The 16233-nt window shown below is 33.9% G+C and overlaps 1 protein-coding gene across 2 annotated transcripts in view; it reads right to left on the bottom strand.

The window, feature by feature from the left end:
- LOC5574633 (mitochondrial glutamate carrier 1) overlaps nucleotides 1-16233 on the bottom strand; it is a 42617-nt gene that overhangs the window by 21413 nt on the left and 4971 nt on the right. For both annotated transcript variants that reach the window (XM_001661499.2, XM_021844185.1), the window contains exons 2-4: nucleotides 7896-7940; nucleotides 7657-7791; nucleotides 7114-7263 (exon numbers count right to left, since the gene is read on the bottom strand). In XM_001661499.2, coding sequence (XP_001661549.2) covers nucleotides 7114-7263; nucleotides 7657-7791; nucleotides 7896-7930 — 320 coding nt within the window. In that variant the 5' untranslated portion in view covers nucleotides 7931-7940. The remainder of the gene's footprint in view (nucleotides 1-7113; nucleotides 7264-7656; nucleotides 7792-7895; nucleotides 7941-16233) is intronic.

Raw genomic sequence — 16233 nt, 5'->3', positions numbered from 1 at the left:
AACAAATATTGGTTGAATTTAACTAGACTTCCCCTGAACCTTTTACCTATGATTTTAGTTTGTTTCAACAAACACGGGAAGTAAAAGCAAACTAACTTTTTGTTTGTGCAAAATTCAATGTAAAATGCTGGTTGAAATAAACTAAAGTTTGTTTGTCTTTACCAATATTTTTTCTCCGTGTAGTAAAAGTTTAAATGATTTATTATGAGTTACACTTTTTGCTGATTACGTTCTTTCATTTTCATTTTCATTTTGCAGCGTTTGGTGGTGCAATGAGAGCGCAAGTCAGTCCAAAGCCGGGGTAAGGGATAGGTAATGGCCGTAATAGTCTATGCGGACCACTTGAACACCATCGGAAAGGATAAGAAGGGTTGGGGTAGGGTATAGGGAATGGAGAAGACTTGACACAATAATGCTATTAATGCTGCAAAATGTAAATGTGCTGAAAGCAATTTAATTTGAGTTTTGAAGTTTGATTTGACTTATTAAAATTCCAAATAGATCGGCCATTGTACAAGTAAGAAAGAATATGCTGATCGCTTTCTAGAAATTTTATAAACAACAAAATAATAACAATATGAGAGTGATGCTAAGGGCTGCTGATGGCACAATGCGACGCTTTAGGAGATTTTGATACTGAATGAACATTACTATACAGAGCGCAATTTAATCGATGGTGATAACTTTACAAACTTTATCTGTTTTTACACTGATTGACGATGCTGATTTATATAAAAATATTTAAAAAATATTTGATATTAGTTCATTTGTTTGTGTGATCTAGGTGTTAATAATGGAAAAATTTTACATACCCTTGATGAAATACTTCCCTGACCAGAAATATTATATTTTGAGCGCCCTTTTCGAAGCTATTCTATCCAGGTATCCATGTACTGCTTTCAATCCTGAAATTATTCTTATTGTGCATGCTCATGCATTATATTAGTGATGCTCATAATCATGCAACAGATAAGAAGGAGAGAAAAAGAGAATATAGGAACAGTGATTAGTAATGAGTTAATTATGTAGTTTTGTTAGAATTATAAACAATTAAACAGCAGTAATGAAAATAAAAAATAACTTATAAAATTACTTTGCAGCATAGCTGAGCCTTTCGGAACGTAAGACCGATGTATAAAAATAATTTGTTTCGAAATTGTCCGCGTGGTCTTCTAGGTGCCCCTATTAGATCAGAATCAGTCATAGACATACATATCGAATGCTCGCCATGACCCTATGACCAACATTTGTATATGTATAGACTTAGCTGATGTGGCTTTTCTAATAGGTAGTTCTTTCACTCATTGATTGTCTTCAAAACCTTGTCAAGTATAGAAAATTGATTTTATTTCATTTATTACTACATTAAAGCTACATTGTACTTATTAAGTATTAGGTATTATTTTATGTTTTTATCACTATAGATATTATCAAGGCCAGAATTCCCAGTGAGTGAAGAATTTTATAGTACTAGAACACCATAGAAGATCGCTTAACATTACCTAATCATGGAACGGCTTTTTGCTCTATTATTTTAGGTAGATGCTGTTGATCTCCCTTTGCTCCTATCCGCAACCCGGTGCACGCGCCCTGTTGGTTTTCGAAAACCTCGTAGAAGATTACAAACCGTCAATGGCATTCCCAATTACTACCCCACATTGCACATTCAAGGGTCTGATTGTGCTCCTAACCCACCCTCAGTCTGTAATCTTCTCGCCAGTTTGAAATTATATTTTCCCGAAGTGAAAGTAATTTTGATGAGTGATAGCGTAGCAGCCCAACTGCATAGTACAGTAGTTTAACCAGAATCTTTAGGTCAGAAGATAAAATCTAAATTTTGTAATAAAAAGGTTGCCATTGCTTTGAAATTTACCCAACATCTAATCAAAACTACTAACAACAGCGATCAATTATCAAAATTCATCGCTCCCTGGAAAATATAATCCCAAGCCCAGGGACACTTTTTGCTGATTACGTTCTTGTACATTTATGTACATATGCGAATATAATTTTGCAGATCTTAAATGGTGTTTGAATCGCATTCAAAATTGAAACAGCAATTTTCTTCCGAACGGACAAAAATTCTAAACACGTCCGATTCCTTATTTTGTTAATTGTGATAAAGGGATCTTCTTATTTTTTTTTTCTTGATTTGTTGATCAATCGGAAATAATTGCCTTTTTAGTTTTGACAAAAGATCGATTCTTAAGGTAAAGATGCATCGAAGCCAAACCTCAAATTTTCAAGAGCACAAATCTAGAGAACTAAACAGCCGTTGAAGCTGAAAATTTGACCGATACCGTAAAACGGGGTGAATAGAAAAAGTGGGGCGAACAGAAACAAAGTGACCTTCAGTTAAAAATGCGACTATTGTGTAATGATAAATTTTAAAAACCTACTGAAATATTTTTATTCCATTAGTTCAATACCAACGGAGTATTGCTAGACTATTTTCAAATTAAAAAAACTTGCTACATTTCTCATTAAAAAATTAAGAAGAAAATATTGAAATCTCAATCATTTTTGATAGCTCGAAACATCCGCCATTTTGGCTGATTTCAAAAATGATCGAAAATTGAACTTGGTTTTAAAAAATTCAATTTTTTCTTCACTATGTAAATACATGTTGATATTTCTTCAAGATGTACTTGAAAATGTGTTTATTTTTCCATTAAAATGAAAAAAATATTGATATTTACTGAATAGTGTTTCTATTCGCCCCATTGCGGGGTGAATAGAAACATACAACATTTTCATTAATCTTTGTACGATAGAATTTTTATTTTTTAACAGCAATTGGGGTCTTAGCAAAGGAAGACGCGACCCATATTTAAGGCTAATAAAATTGTTTTTTATTAACACGGTTTAAGTTGTACACATTCAAATATGTCGGAGAGTGTTTCTATTCGCCCCATTTTACGGTAGGTCACCACCAGTGTGTGACCAATCCATTAGTTTTTCAGCTCAAACCGCCATATGGTTCTGGGATCATTCACAAATTACTTCACGCTCCTAGGGGGGTAGATCAAGACAAGCGTGACAAGCCTTACAAGAATTTCGGAGGACTCATACAAAAAAACGTAACAAAAGGGGGGAGGTAAAAAGAGTTGAAATTTAACGTGACATAATTTGTGTACCATCCCTCTCTAGATTTGTTCTCTTGAAAATTTGAGGTTTGGCTTCGATGCATCTTAAGAGCAAAAGCAATTAATCGAAAAGGTAAACGCACAACTATTCTACAAAAACATGCTGAGAATACAGAATTTAGGTTTGGTCAAAAATCTTTTCGCATTGGTAATTTCAATTTTATCGATTTCTTAGGGCATCAAGAAGTGCTCTTCTTCTTCTTCTTTCTATCTGTAAATCCCCGGTAGGATAGATACTGCTTCTCAGCTTAGCATTCTTCAAACACAAAGTTATTAACTGAGAGCTTTCTTTGTCAATTGACCATTTGCATTTGTATATCTTATGGCAAGCTATGTTCTGGGATGTCGAGAAAAATTTTCAAATAAAAAAGATCCTCGGTGAAATTCCAAAAGAAATCCAATTTTAGCGTTACATCACGCAGTGAATTAACAGTGATTCAAAACAATGATTATTTTTGCTATTTTCAACAAGCAAAATTTGTTGTGGTTAAATAAAATTGCGTTGAAACAACAATGATGTTTATCAAAACAAAACAGAAATATTGTTGAGTTTACGAACTGTATTTTAAAAAGTATATCTTTTAAAGCCACGAAAACAAGTTTCATTTGAAATTGAATAAGGTACCGTGGGGCAAGTGGGTAGTGGAATTCGCATAGTTGAGATTCTTCAAATTCTAGAGACTTTAAATTGAAACAAATGAGGTCGTGTATATTTTTTAGCTTGACTCCCACCAAATATAAACAGTATGCTGAAATAGATTTTTATGTGAAATTAAAGAAAAAAAATACAGAAAAAGTTTTTAAAAATGTCTCTTTACTTTTCACTTTCCCCAAAAGTGGGGCAAGTGAAAAGTTTATCGTTTTGAATAATAAATTCAAAAACTAACAGTTATATTCACGATTTCTATTACCTTTAACATTTATTAAGGCGTCCCAATGAACAAAACATAAGTAAAATGTAAACAAAGAAAATTTTATTCTTGTCACTTGAATTTTCTTCTCTTCAGTTATGTTTGTTGAAATGATTCGACAACATTATAACTGCAACATTTCCAACGTTAGTTCTTACATCAAGGGACAGCAATTTCATTTCTGCTGTGTAGAATTTCCATCGTTCGTTATTTGTTTTTAATAAAGTCGGATATGACGTCGGATAACTCTTTGCGAGAAATCAAACGGAATCCTTCAGTAAAGTATTTATAATCTGTTTTATGTGGATAGAGCTATACCGCATTTTTATGTTTTGAACTAGCTTTACATAAACATTTCACGGGATTTACGTGCGATGTCTTATGTTGGAACTTTTCAATCAACGTCTTCCCTTAAATCGGCTGTTCGAAGTAGACATATTAATATCGTAATGTTTGGCAACCTCTATTATGAGAAGTTCCATGATAATACATTTTAACGCTTTGAGTATAGTGTTTCTTGAATTATCAGCCCGTTCTGTTGTTCTATGATAATTGCGAACCTTGTTTACTTATAGCTACCTGAAGAAAAAAACAAAAATTCAATCTATAATGAAAAACTTTTCACTTGCCCCACGAGATTAGAAAATTGACGGTGTTTTAATTTAGTTATTTTTAGGTCTACGTCGAATTAATTTTAATGTTTTTGTATTGCAGTTTGAAACTGTCAGAGGGTACAACTTATAAGTGGTACAGAAAATTTTTTTCCGCGACTTGTTTCCACTGAAAATATTAAAATAAGATTGTACGTCACCAACTTGTTACGGAGTAATAATTAACAGTTTAACAATCTTTCGCTGTATTATGCAAAAATTGTTGAAAAATCTCAGGAATATCTTACTTATCGTAATGTTCTGAATGGCCTCAAAGGTTTACGCACGAGTTTGAAATGTTAATTCACATATTCAGTAAAATATATCAATTATTTTCACTTACCCCATTTACCCACTTGCCCCGCGGTACCTTACTTGTTTGTTTCAATTATTCTCATTGTTGGTGTGTAAAGTGACCATTTATATATATCGTGATTTTTGTGTTTTGTTCTGAAAGACGTAAAAATGAATATTTCCAACTCGGATACACTCGAAGGGACAAACATTGAAATGTTTGTTCATGAAAAGATAAATCAATCGTTTTGGAACTTCTGAATCAACGATCAAAAATTCTAGGTAAGTTGCGATCATTTTTTTTAACTGTTGAATCTAATTAGCTGTGCTTAATAATTGCAGTTATATACAATATTGAAACGCTGATACTAATTCATAAGAAGTAAATTGAGCTGCTAATTTCATCACGTAATTTGGAAAGTGACGCAGGTATCTATAGCATTAAGAACATATTTGTAATACAATGTAAATAAATTAGGGGAACCTGGTCTAATTTGAATCCTGTTCTAATTCGGACCATCAAGCATTTCTCAATACTGTAAAGATCGTGTGTACCGTTTTTCTGCTCACCGTTTGGTTTAGATCTAACACAATGAATTTGTCGCCTTTCAGTTACTTCGTTTGATTTTTATATTAGTTTATTGTTTTGAAGTGCTCAGGTGTACTGTCGGTTGGCGTACAAGCTTCTGTAAGCGACAATAATTCTTCAATCCCTCTGTGTTATTTTATAATCGAATCACCCTAGCCTAAGCTTCCATCTGACCATATGGTTTTAATATGTCTATGTACTATTTGTGCTCATCTAGTTTGAAAATCACATAATGTATGCGGTACATTTCGGACCTTTTGACATGGTTTAATACGAACCTCTTGATTTTCAACGAGCACTCAGTCTATTCCAAGAGTTTCACCCGTGAAAGTCTTCACGACTTGGTAGAAAATCACAAAAGTTGCAATATTGATCGATGGTGTTTCTGTTGCGGTCAAGAATAAGTCTTCGAAAAAAAAAAAATACGAAATACAATAGACTACCAAAAATAGAGAAATCAATAAATCAACTTTTTGAAAAGCATCAATACCACACCACAGCCAAGCCGTATCCAAAATAGTTAAAAGTACGTTACAAAAAACGTTTTCCGAATACTGAGAAAAATACAAGCAACTATCCCCTACTCGGTATTATGTGTTTTTGTTCCCTGACTCGATAGAATGTGCAGTCCCTTCAATATAGTGTACTTAATCCATAAATATAAGTCGATACTTCTCCAAATTGATTTTCCGAGACTACGAATCTGTTTGTTGTCTGTTTCAGTTTCCTACACAAGTTCACATTTTCAACCCGATATTTCATAGCAAAGTTTCAATGTATTGAAAATTTCACAAAATTCAACGTTAAAATTACTTTTTCGAATGTAGGTATTTTGTCGAAAAAAAAGCTATAAAATTTGGAAACATGTGTACTTCATCTCGATAGCTTCCATACAAATCCGTTCAAAATCGAGTCCGGACTCCGGAGGAGTTGACTGTACCCAATTTTGAACAAGTTTCTGATATATTTTTTTAATGAAATTCATATTTTACTTGAGCTTGTTCTGACTCGAATTAGTTTGAAATTTCTCACATATTGAGTTTATTTTTTATGCGCAAGCATAAAAAGAAAAAGTTCAATAAGCGTTGATACCAAACAAATCTGAGTTTTTTTTTGTTACTAACATTGCAAATAACGATAAAATATAGGGTGGTCCGAATTAGAACAGGGTTGGTCTAACTCGGACCTTTTGGAGAAGTTGGTTCAAACATGTCTAGTCATGTCCTGGTAGGAGCTATCACAAAACTCTCTGAGAGAAAAATGTGCGCGCTGAATCGCGCTTTCACAAAAACAATTTGTCCATTTAATCCAATTGCAAAGTATATGTAATGTTTAGTTTTTCGGTAGTTATTATAAAAACATCGTTACAAAAAAAATCATACAAAACAATTTCCTAGGTATATTATGTTTCGTGCGGTCACGAAACGCCCAAAAACACAGAGACTTTTTTTGAGTCTTGTCTTGCAATAAATCATGATTTTACGCTATCAACTAATAACATTTTTTTCAATAAATTTACTTACCCATCTTTCGTTCTCAGATTATGTCGGAAAAAGTCGTTGGCAGCTAGTTTAATGGCTTTCTCTGGAGTGATGAGAAGAATGTTGACGGCAGAACCTCGATACATTCCAAAATATCCTTCCACTTTGTAGGTTTTCTTAAAACAGTCAAACCTGGAATAATCAACGTTTCAATTATAAAATAGGTAAACTAAGATATCACTAATAACAAATATGAAAATGAATGTTATAAAAGAGATTGTACAGAAAACATGTCCATTTTGATCGAACGAGATAATCACACAACCATTAGTAATGTCACGCATATTGTTCTCTCTCTTCAATCCCTCCAAGACAAGTTATCATGCCAATCACGCTACCATAGAACATGTTCAGCGAGGTGATCATCCGCCCTAGAACGTCTGAATTATTTTTCTATTTCAGACTTTGCTGTCTTTACTAAATCTCTTTCTCTACGATCTACTTGGATGCTCCGTTAGTTTTAGAATAATAAACACATCGTGTAAAACGTAAATTAGCACGTATAGTATTGACATAAATACTCACATAGATTTATACATTCGTTCGCCATTTGGGCCAACCTGTTGATTTTGCAGTCTCGTTTTCACCAAATCTAGTGGAAATACACATGAGACGCCGATAATGCCAGCAATGCCACCGTTGATAATCTTGGGGACTAGTCTGTGGAAGAATGAACATTGCAAAATAGTTATCGATGGTCCGTATGAATGTGGAGTTAGCAACAGAGTGTAGATACAAGCGAATCAAGTATGCTAATAACTTACGGAAACTGTTTTGCGTCTGTGGAAGTACTAGCCATGGTTGTTGATCTGAAAAGAGTAAATAGACATCACAAATCAGTTAATTCACTTTACGGGTTTCTTCGTCACAAATATTTGGATTACTTTTTAGATGTGATGAAAACGCTTATAGAAAGGATTAAAAAGCTCTTCGGCTATTTCTTTGCCAACAATACAGGGATAGAGGTTGTCGGAACAGTTTCGCCAATGGGGTGTAATGAACACCCCTTGAAACCCGCTTGTATTCTTGACATTTCACCAGAAATAGCATGCAACCCCAAAGCTGACAATGCTAATGAAGCAATAGACATGTAATATTAAAGTGGTTCAAAAAATCGTTTTTGCTCCACACCGGTCATTCGATTCAAGATCAAATTCTGAGTGCCCTCCAAAGTTTGAGCTCATTTGGATAAAAATTGAAACTACCCACAAGCCCTTCAAAGTTTATATGGAAATTAACCCTCTAATACCCAACCCCGCCTTTAGACGGGGTACACTTTGGAATTTTGTGTATTTTTTCGTAGCTCGGAAATCAAATTGATTTTATTTTTGGCTGCTTAAACCTTGACTCATAACACGCGTATGAGAAAAGTTTTTTTGGGCTTTTGAAACTTTTTTGCATTTGCAATTGTTTGAAAAATTGTATTCTTATATAGCCTACAAATGCCTGGGGTTTATTTAACGTGTAAAATGAAAAATCGTACCTTTTATATTTTTCTATTATTAACATATAACAAAAGAAGAGTTTGGTGGTATTAAAATAATTTCAAACCTGTTTTTTCCGTTAATTACACGGAAAATAAAAATATGTCCAGAAAAATGTTAAAAATTTATTATTTTGAAAAGTTTTTTAATACTTGATTTATTATTATTGCCAAAAATCAGTAACTAGAAGAGGCTTCGAGAAAAAATGAAAAAAGATAGGGATGTTAAAAAATAAAAATTATAAAACTCATAGACCAAAATTCATAGATTTGCGAATAAAAATAAATCATTGGCCAAAACGTGTTTAGAACGATTTTAGATAACTAAAAATGATATCTAGATCGAAAATAAAAATTTGGGTACTAGAGGGTTAATATGGGAAAACCAAGCAAATCATTCAATTGGTCATAGTATTTGCCCATGTGCTCTCGAGGATTAGAGCTATATTGATAATGAAAGATACATTCATCAGCTACAACTTTGCCGAAGACCGTTTTCAAATCGAACGTCTCAGTAATTAGTTATTGATTTTTGTTCAATCGCAAATTCTTCTACAGTGCTCATTCATCTTCTGAACAGGCAACATTGGTGCATCTGGCGCGAAAGATAGCACACATAAATCATGGCTACTATGTTTTACTGCATATATCCAGTGATGCCTGCACTGCCCATAAAAGCATAACTGTCCCATATTGATTTTCGCACCAACATCTTTTTTTCATTGCAACATTCATGTTTTTATACACACTTCACTTCGCATATGAAAATTTAACCACTTTGTTTGAAAATGTTGTGGAAAAATATGAGGTTGGTTCAGTCCCATATTTAAAAATAAAGGCATAACAGTCTCTATATGAACTTTGAACCCCAATAGTAACTGCAAAACTGGAACTTTGTTCAACTTTATATTTTTTACTGATCAATTTTAGCAAAATGAGCCTTCTATGGGGTGCAGCTAAATTAATATGACATTCAAACATTTACTAGAAAATTATAAACATTTGTATGAGAATGCAAACTTCAAACTTCGAGCGCTAATTTCTCAATGCCTACTAATTCCATATGGGACAGTTATGCCTTTATGGGCAGTGCAGATGTGCCCAATTATTATAGCCAAAGTTTTACAACTCATATAAAAATCAATAACTAATTACTGAGGCATCCGATTTGAAAACGATCTTCGGCAAAGTTGTAGCTGTTGAATGTATCTCACAGTATCAACGTAGCTCTAATCCCCAAGAGCACATGGGCAAACACTATGACCGATTGAATGATTTGCTTGCTTTTCCCATAGTAATTCCCATATAAACTTTGGAGGGTTTGTGCAGTCTCAATTTTCATCCGAATGAGCTCAAAATTTGAGAGGACACTCAGAATTTGATCTTGAATCGAATGAGCGGTGTGGAGCAAAAACGTTTTTTGAACCACTCTAATGTAATATGTCAGTGTACTTAACTCACAGAAAAAGAAATAAATAATGTTCGAAAAAAACTGCCTATTTTGACCCAAAATTTAAGAATTGTTGAAAATCATGCAAAAATTCAAAGATTTCATAATATTTTCAGCACTTTTAACAACTTTTCCGCCAACTGACCGCCTTAAGTCAGACGGTCATACTTTTCCCTATACACCCGATTCTGTTTTTGCACGGGAGAGGCGTACCGTGCAAAAAAAAAACTAGGTAACACCATTTCTCGACGTTTTATGTTTTGGCGAATAAAAATGTATGACATTTTGTTTGCACGGCCGTGTAAAAAAATCCGTGCATAACAGAATCGGGTGTATTGTATTTTTGTTCTCACCACTGAACTGCGTAGTTAGTCTTCATCCGGGGGTGCGAACTGGATATAAACAAGCAGCCAGGCTGCTGTCAAGCCTAAATTTTCATCAAAATGATCCGTGTATTTGCGATGACGGAGGCAATTATCACAGTTGACCCTATGCGTGAAGCTCAGATTTCTTTACATGGCAAAGCATAGGAAGTCAATTTTCAAATGCTTCTAAAAAATTCAAAACTAAATTTAATTAAATTCTGTCAAGTGTACGGGGTTAGATATATGATAAGCTATAGAATCCGCAGAATATTGAGGAAAAAATATAAAAATCAAAATAATGTGTCTATAATGTAGTCCATCAATAGTCTATCAACATGTACTGAAAATAATTTAAATAGCTATTGTAATTAATTTTATATAAGCATTTGAAATTTCACTTCCTATACCTTGCCGGGTTAAATTTTCGACACTTCACGCATAGAGTAAACTTTTCCAGATGGCAGCACCGTACCTTCGTCAGAGCGGATGCCTAGGAGTGTGTGATCATTACTTCGTCACGCTAAAAAATGATATACATTTTATGTGACGCAAACACTATCAACTGTTGAAGGTGTTACAGGAACATTCTAATTGATCTTATTAATGCCTTTTTTTTAGACTTTTTGTGAAATATGTTTCAAACTAAAATAGATCAGAAACTAGCTGTTTTAGCTGATTTATTAGACTTATAGTCTGCATCAAACTGCAAAAGCTTATGGTGAAATATTTTAAGTGTACACCTTGAAAATGGTTTCCTGCGAGACAAGCAAACAAACAACGATTAGCACTGGTGGAAAAATGTGTGTTCAAGTTGAATGATCAAAGTGTTCGAGACCGCACCCCTCAGGTCTTCATAAGTACGGAGGTGCGAATAAAAGTGCAAGATTGTAACGAATTGTGATGATGTTTTCATACGTATTTTTCTTGATTTTTGATAAATGAGTCCGCTGAAGACACTGACAGATTTAATTACGCAAAGAAAAATCCACAAGTGGGACAAGTGGAAAGTTTATCTTTTCATAACAATAAATTCAAAAACTAACAGTTATATCTACGATTTCTATTATTTCTAACAACAGATAAACAGACTTCACACTCTCATCGCTGTCTATCGACCACCTTTTTAAAGGCCGATTCAAAAATATGGTAGGTGGTCAATCCACCACTCGCAGCGCTAGCATCGTTTTTATTCGCGTTTGACGTTTTCTCACTACCGCCATCTGGCCCATCGGCCAAACACGCCGATTTTAGCATTGGGCGTACATGTCCTCATGACTATGATTTTAATCACAATTTGTTCTAAGTGATACGTCTGTTTGTCTGTGGTTTAACATTTGTTAAGGCGTCAAAATGAACAATAACATAAGTAACATGTAAACAAAGAAAATTTTATTCTTGTCTCTTGAATTATCTTCTGTTCAGTTATGTTTGTTGAAATGATTCGACAACATTATCAGTGGCGCAGCTAGGGTGTTTGTGCGGAGTTCGATTTAGGGGCCCTTAAAGTTAAGGTGAACGCCGTCTAAATGTTGGACGCTAATGCGAAGCTTTTGTAGAATTATGACTAAAGTAATGGAACTTATGTCAATATGTTGTAGTAGTAGTTTAATGAAAACATGTCAATTAATGAGCCTACAGTTCTTCTTTTCTTAATTCTTGTCCAGAAGCACATTAGTTTACTGAAAATTATCGATGATATCAATTGTTAAATCGCCGCGACTTGATGTCGCGAGGACTTCTAGTGAATTGACAAGGAAGTGGAAATATTAGCTGACGAAGTAGCGCTGGAAAGCAATTATTCATTACAGCTTTGGTATTCTAAGAAAGTTTAGCGTTAGCGTTAGCGTTAGCGTTAGCGTAGTTACGGTATACTTCGTAGATTGGATACTAGCAACATTCATGTTTCTTTTTAATAATCTCATCCTGACTACTTTCAAGAACAAGGCAGGGGAGTATACCTTGTTCAAATCATAAACAAGAAAACTAAAAGCATGAATATCGCTATTCCCGGCCACGCCCATCTTTACCGTAACTTGGGATAGGGGAAGGAAATGTTGATGTAGCACTTACTTAATGAGAGGCCACCGACTCAGCGACACCCTCATAAGTGCTACGGAGTTGGAGGTTGGGGAAGGTATATTGTCAGGATTCGCCTAGAAAGCTGGCGATAGACCATAAATATTTGTTTTTTAAGCGTTTTCAAATTAATCTTTTGAATGCCGGCAATCAAAAGAAAAAACAATAGCTTATTTATAGTATAAATAGTATTTCGCGAAATGCTTGTCGATTGTGCAGTAATATTTTTGCTCAATAACCAGTAAAAAGCAAAACCGATCCCTCCAGGGTCATCGAATTGTGTAAAATAACGATACGCGTATTCTAAGAAAGTTTGGACATTTACTCAATTTTGTGTTTTTGAGTCGAGATTGGTTTTAAAATCCTTGATGAAAGAAATACTTTTGAGATCGACAAATTTGCCCATGGTTTGCTTAAAATAAATTACCAAATGAACTACAATGATTCTTTAGGAGTTCGTTTTGTGATTCTCACAGACTTCCCAAGGATTTCGTTTTAGACCTTCAAAAATTCAACGTAGGGTGTCCCAGAGAGTATGGGCACGACTTTGCCAATAAAAATCATAGTACTTTTCCAAACAATCAAATATTTTTAAATTTTTGTGTTTTTCTATATCTGTGAAAATTTTATTTGAATAAATAAACTTTTACATTGGAAATTTTGATTTTAGAAAACCAATTCTTCTCTGGTCAGCACAGACCACATTTTGTTTTTGTTGAAAAAATAACTAGTGAAATATGTTTTAATCAAAATCTTTCGCCGTGGTTAGTTCAACTACATTGCATCAAGGAGGTTTTACATAAATTTTTGTTTGAAATTTTATGCGGCTTTTTTTTAGAGAACACTTGAAAAAATGGTAAAACTTGAAAAATCTCGTATTTTTCTCTCCACTGTAAGACAACATAACGAAGATACATTTCAGATTTACGATCGGTTAATCCCTATTCTCTTTGATAGACAACTTGACATATTGGTTTGTTCATGTTTTACTTAAATATAAGAATTTGTTTTTGACCATTTTCAAATCGACCACGGCTGGAATCGGATTTTTAGTTGCAATACAAATTTTACATACTTAAGTTTGATATTTCAATTTAAGTAAGTGATAGTCTGATCAATTATCATATCGTCGCTGATAAATATATTTTTTTCAGATTTTTATTATACGCACTTGTTGGGTACAGTAATCAAATGTGTAAAATTCAGATTTTTATCTTCACACGTCTTGAAATGGCAGTATGGTGAAGTCGTGTCCATACTTTCTGGGACACCCTAAAGAATTTTTCTAAGGGTAACCATAGAAGTTACTCAGAGATTCCATCATGAATTGCTCCTAATATTGTTTCAGAAATTTTTCAAGAAAATCATAAGTGCTCCAGGAATGTATTTAATCATTCCACCATCATTATCTTAAAACTTCCCTCAAGATTCTCGTTTAAAACATCTTCAAGATTTCAACAATAATTTTCTCCAGGGATTTTCTAGAATTTGTTTCAAAATAATCCTCCAGATTTCAACCACAAAATTTCTTCAGGAGTTACTCCAGTGATTCTTGTTTCTAGATTCCTTCAGGAATAATTCTAGAAATTATAGAGAAATTTCCCAAACATGTCTTCAAAGAATTTCCCCATTCATTTTATCAGGAATATCATTTTTTTTTCAGAAATTGTTAGTAAAATTTTTAAAAAAATCTGGGAGATATTTCAGAATAAAATCTCAGAGTAACATCCGATGAAACTCGATTTAGTTTGAAAGTGGTAATCCTTGATGAACTCCCACAAAGTTCTCTGTAAGAACTCTTGGGCTCTGGAGGAAGTTTCAAAGGAATGGCTAAGATGATTGGAATTACTAGAATATTTACTGTATTATTAGCTGTAGTGTGGAACCTCACAGGATTTGTTGTAGCCATGAAGATTTTACTAGAAAAAATACACGAGAAAGTGTTTGGATGAACTGTAGGAGAAATTTCGCATGAAATTTTTAGACAATTTTCGGATGGATCTTCATGAGGAATCCCAGGTCAAATTTGAAGAGGAATTCCTGGAAGAGTATTAATTATATATCTTCGGATAAACCCAAGAGGAATTTTAGGAGCAATTCCTATAGAAAATATGAATGAATACTTGAAGTAATCCATATAATTCCTGAAATGATAACTAGAGGAACTAACATTTAAGAACTGTAGAATGATTTTTTTCTCATAAGGTAGCTCTTGTGAAAATCGTTGTAGCGCTCCTGGGGCAAATTACGAAAAATATCCTCCAACCATCCCTCGAAACAACGCTGGAAGATCTTTTGGGAGACTTGGTGGTGGATTCAGTAGAGACCTTTCTTAAGGAGATCCCAGAAAAATACTTGAAGAGATCTTTGTATAAATCACTAGAAATTTCTTCCTTGAGTTTTTCTTCGAGGGATCTGAAAAGAAATTCCTGAAGAATCTGTAAAAAATGAGTAATATTCTCTGAAACTATCTCTGGAGCCTCTTGAAGCAAGATTCACTGCAAGCAGAATGAAGAAAAAGTGACTTTTAAGACAATTTTGACTAAATTAGAGACTTTCAAGACCTACCGTTAAGATAGAGACTTGTATTAAAATAGAGACTAGACTTCTGAATTGAGATCTACTACCAGTCCAGAAAATGGTAACTGATTTATTTTTTCAACAATAATTGAAATGAAAATGATCCGTCTAAATTACAAAATTAAACCGAGTTATTGAGAATGAATTTTGTACAGGTATTTAGGCTACCCTGATAACTAATAACACTGATCATGGGACCCCTACACATTGCCGATCAAGGTCACCTTCAAACTGAATATTTATCTGCTTGTTTACGTGTTAGTTTTCTAGGAATCAATCATTTTTAAAATAATTTTAGTTCACTAAAAACAGTACAAAATCAAAATACTTATATTTAATTTGTTTACCGACATATCGGTCTATTTGGCTCGAAGTAAGAGGGAGCGTGGAGAAGAAAGCAATGATTATCACGGTCGATACCTTTGTATCTAAATACTTATATTCATAAACGAGAAATTATGTAAACTCTACTATAAATTCCACATTGTTAAATTCTAGCGTAATTCCTTAAACGATTCTGTTTTACATAATTTACTCCATTTAAAGCAAAGTTCTGTTCATTGGTTGAATTGATCACCGTGAACTACTATTTGATATTATATTTTGGCTTTTCTCGGTGACAACAGACAAAAACAGCATATTTTGCGTTACGCGTTTCGGCTTACTTTACTTCAGCCCTCATCAGACGCAAGCTGTAAGGTTGCGTTCAGCATGTTGCGTCTGATGAGGGCTGAAGTGAAGTAAGCCGAAACGCGTAACGCAAAATATGCTGTTTTTGTCTGTTGTCACCGAGAAAAGCCAAAATATAATATCAAAAAGTTCTGTTCAGTTTCAGCCGCCTCTAACGCAAAATGCGTTTCTAAATATTAAACGTGTACAATTTCAATACTAATACAAGAATAACCATAACTTCTACAATTTTCGTCCGGTTTCAACCATTTCATTTAGGGTTACCAGACGTACTCTTTTTAGAGTACATGTACCTTATAAATTGGCGTACTATTCTTTTTTGCTAAACGGGCTCAAGTGTACTCTTTTTCAGATATTACTGTCGATATTTGAATAAATCAAAAATTATTATTTGATAACATGTTGAAGAAACCAGATCAGTGGCGCAATCAAGAAGGGTTTTGGGGGTCATCCTTGAG

This window comes from Aedes aegypti, chromosome 2 (assembly GCF_002204515.2).
Source record: "Aedes aegypti strain LVP_AGWG chromosome 2, AaegL5.0 Primary Assembly, whole genome shotgun sequence".
In the NCBI taxonomy this organism is placed as follows: Eukaryota; Metazoa; Arthropoda; class Insecta; order Diptera; family Culicidae; genus Aedes; species Aedes aegypti.
The sequence above is the reverse complement of the archived record's forward strand: the minus strand, read 5'-3'. Positions and strand labels throughout refer to the sequence as shown.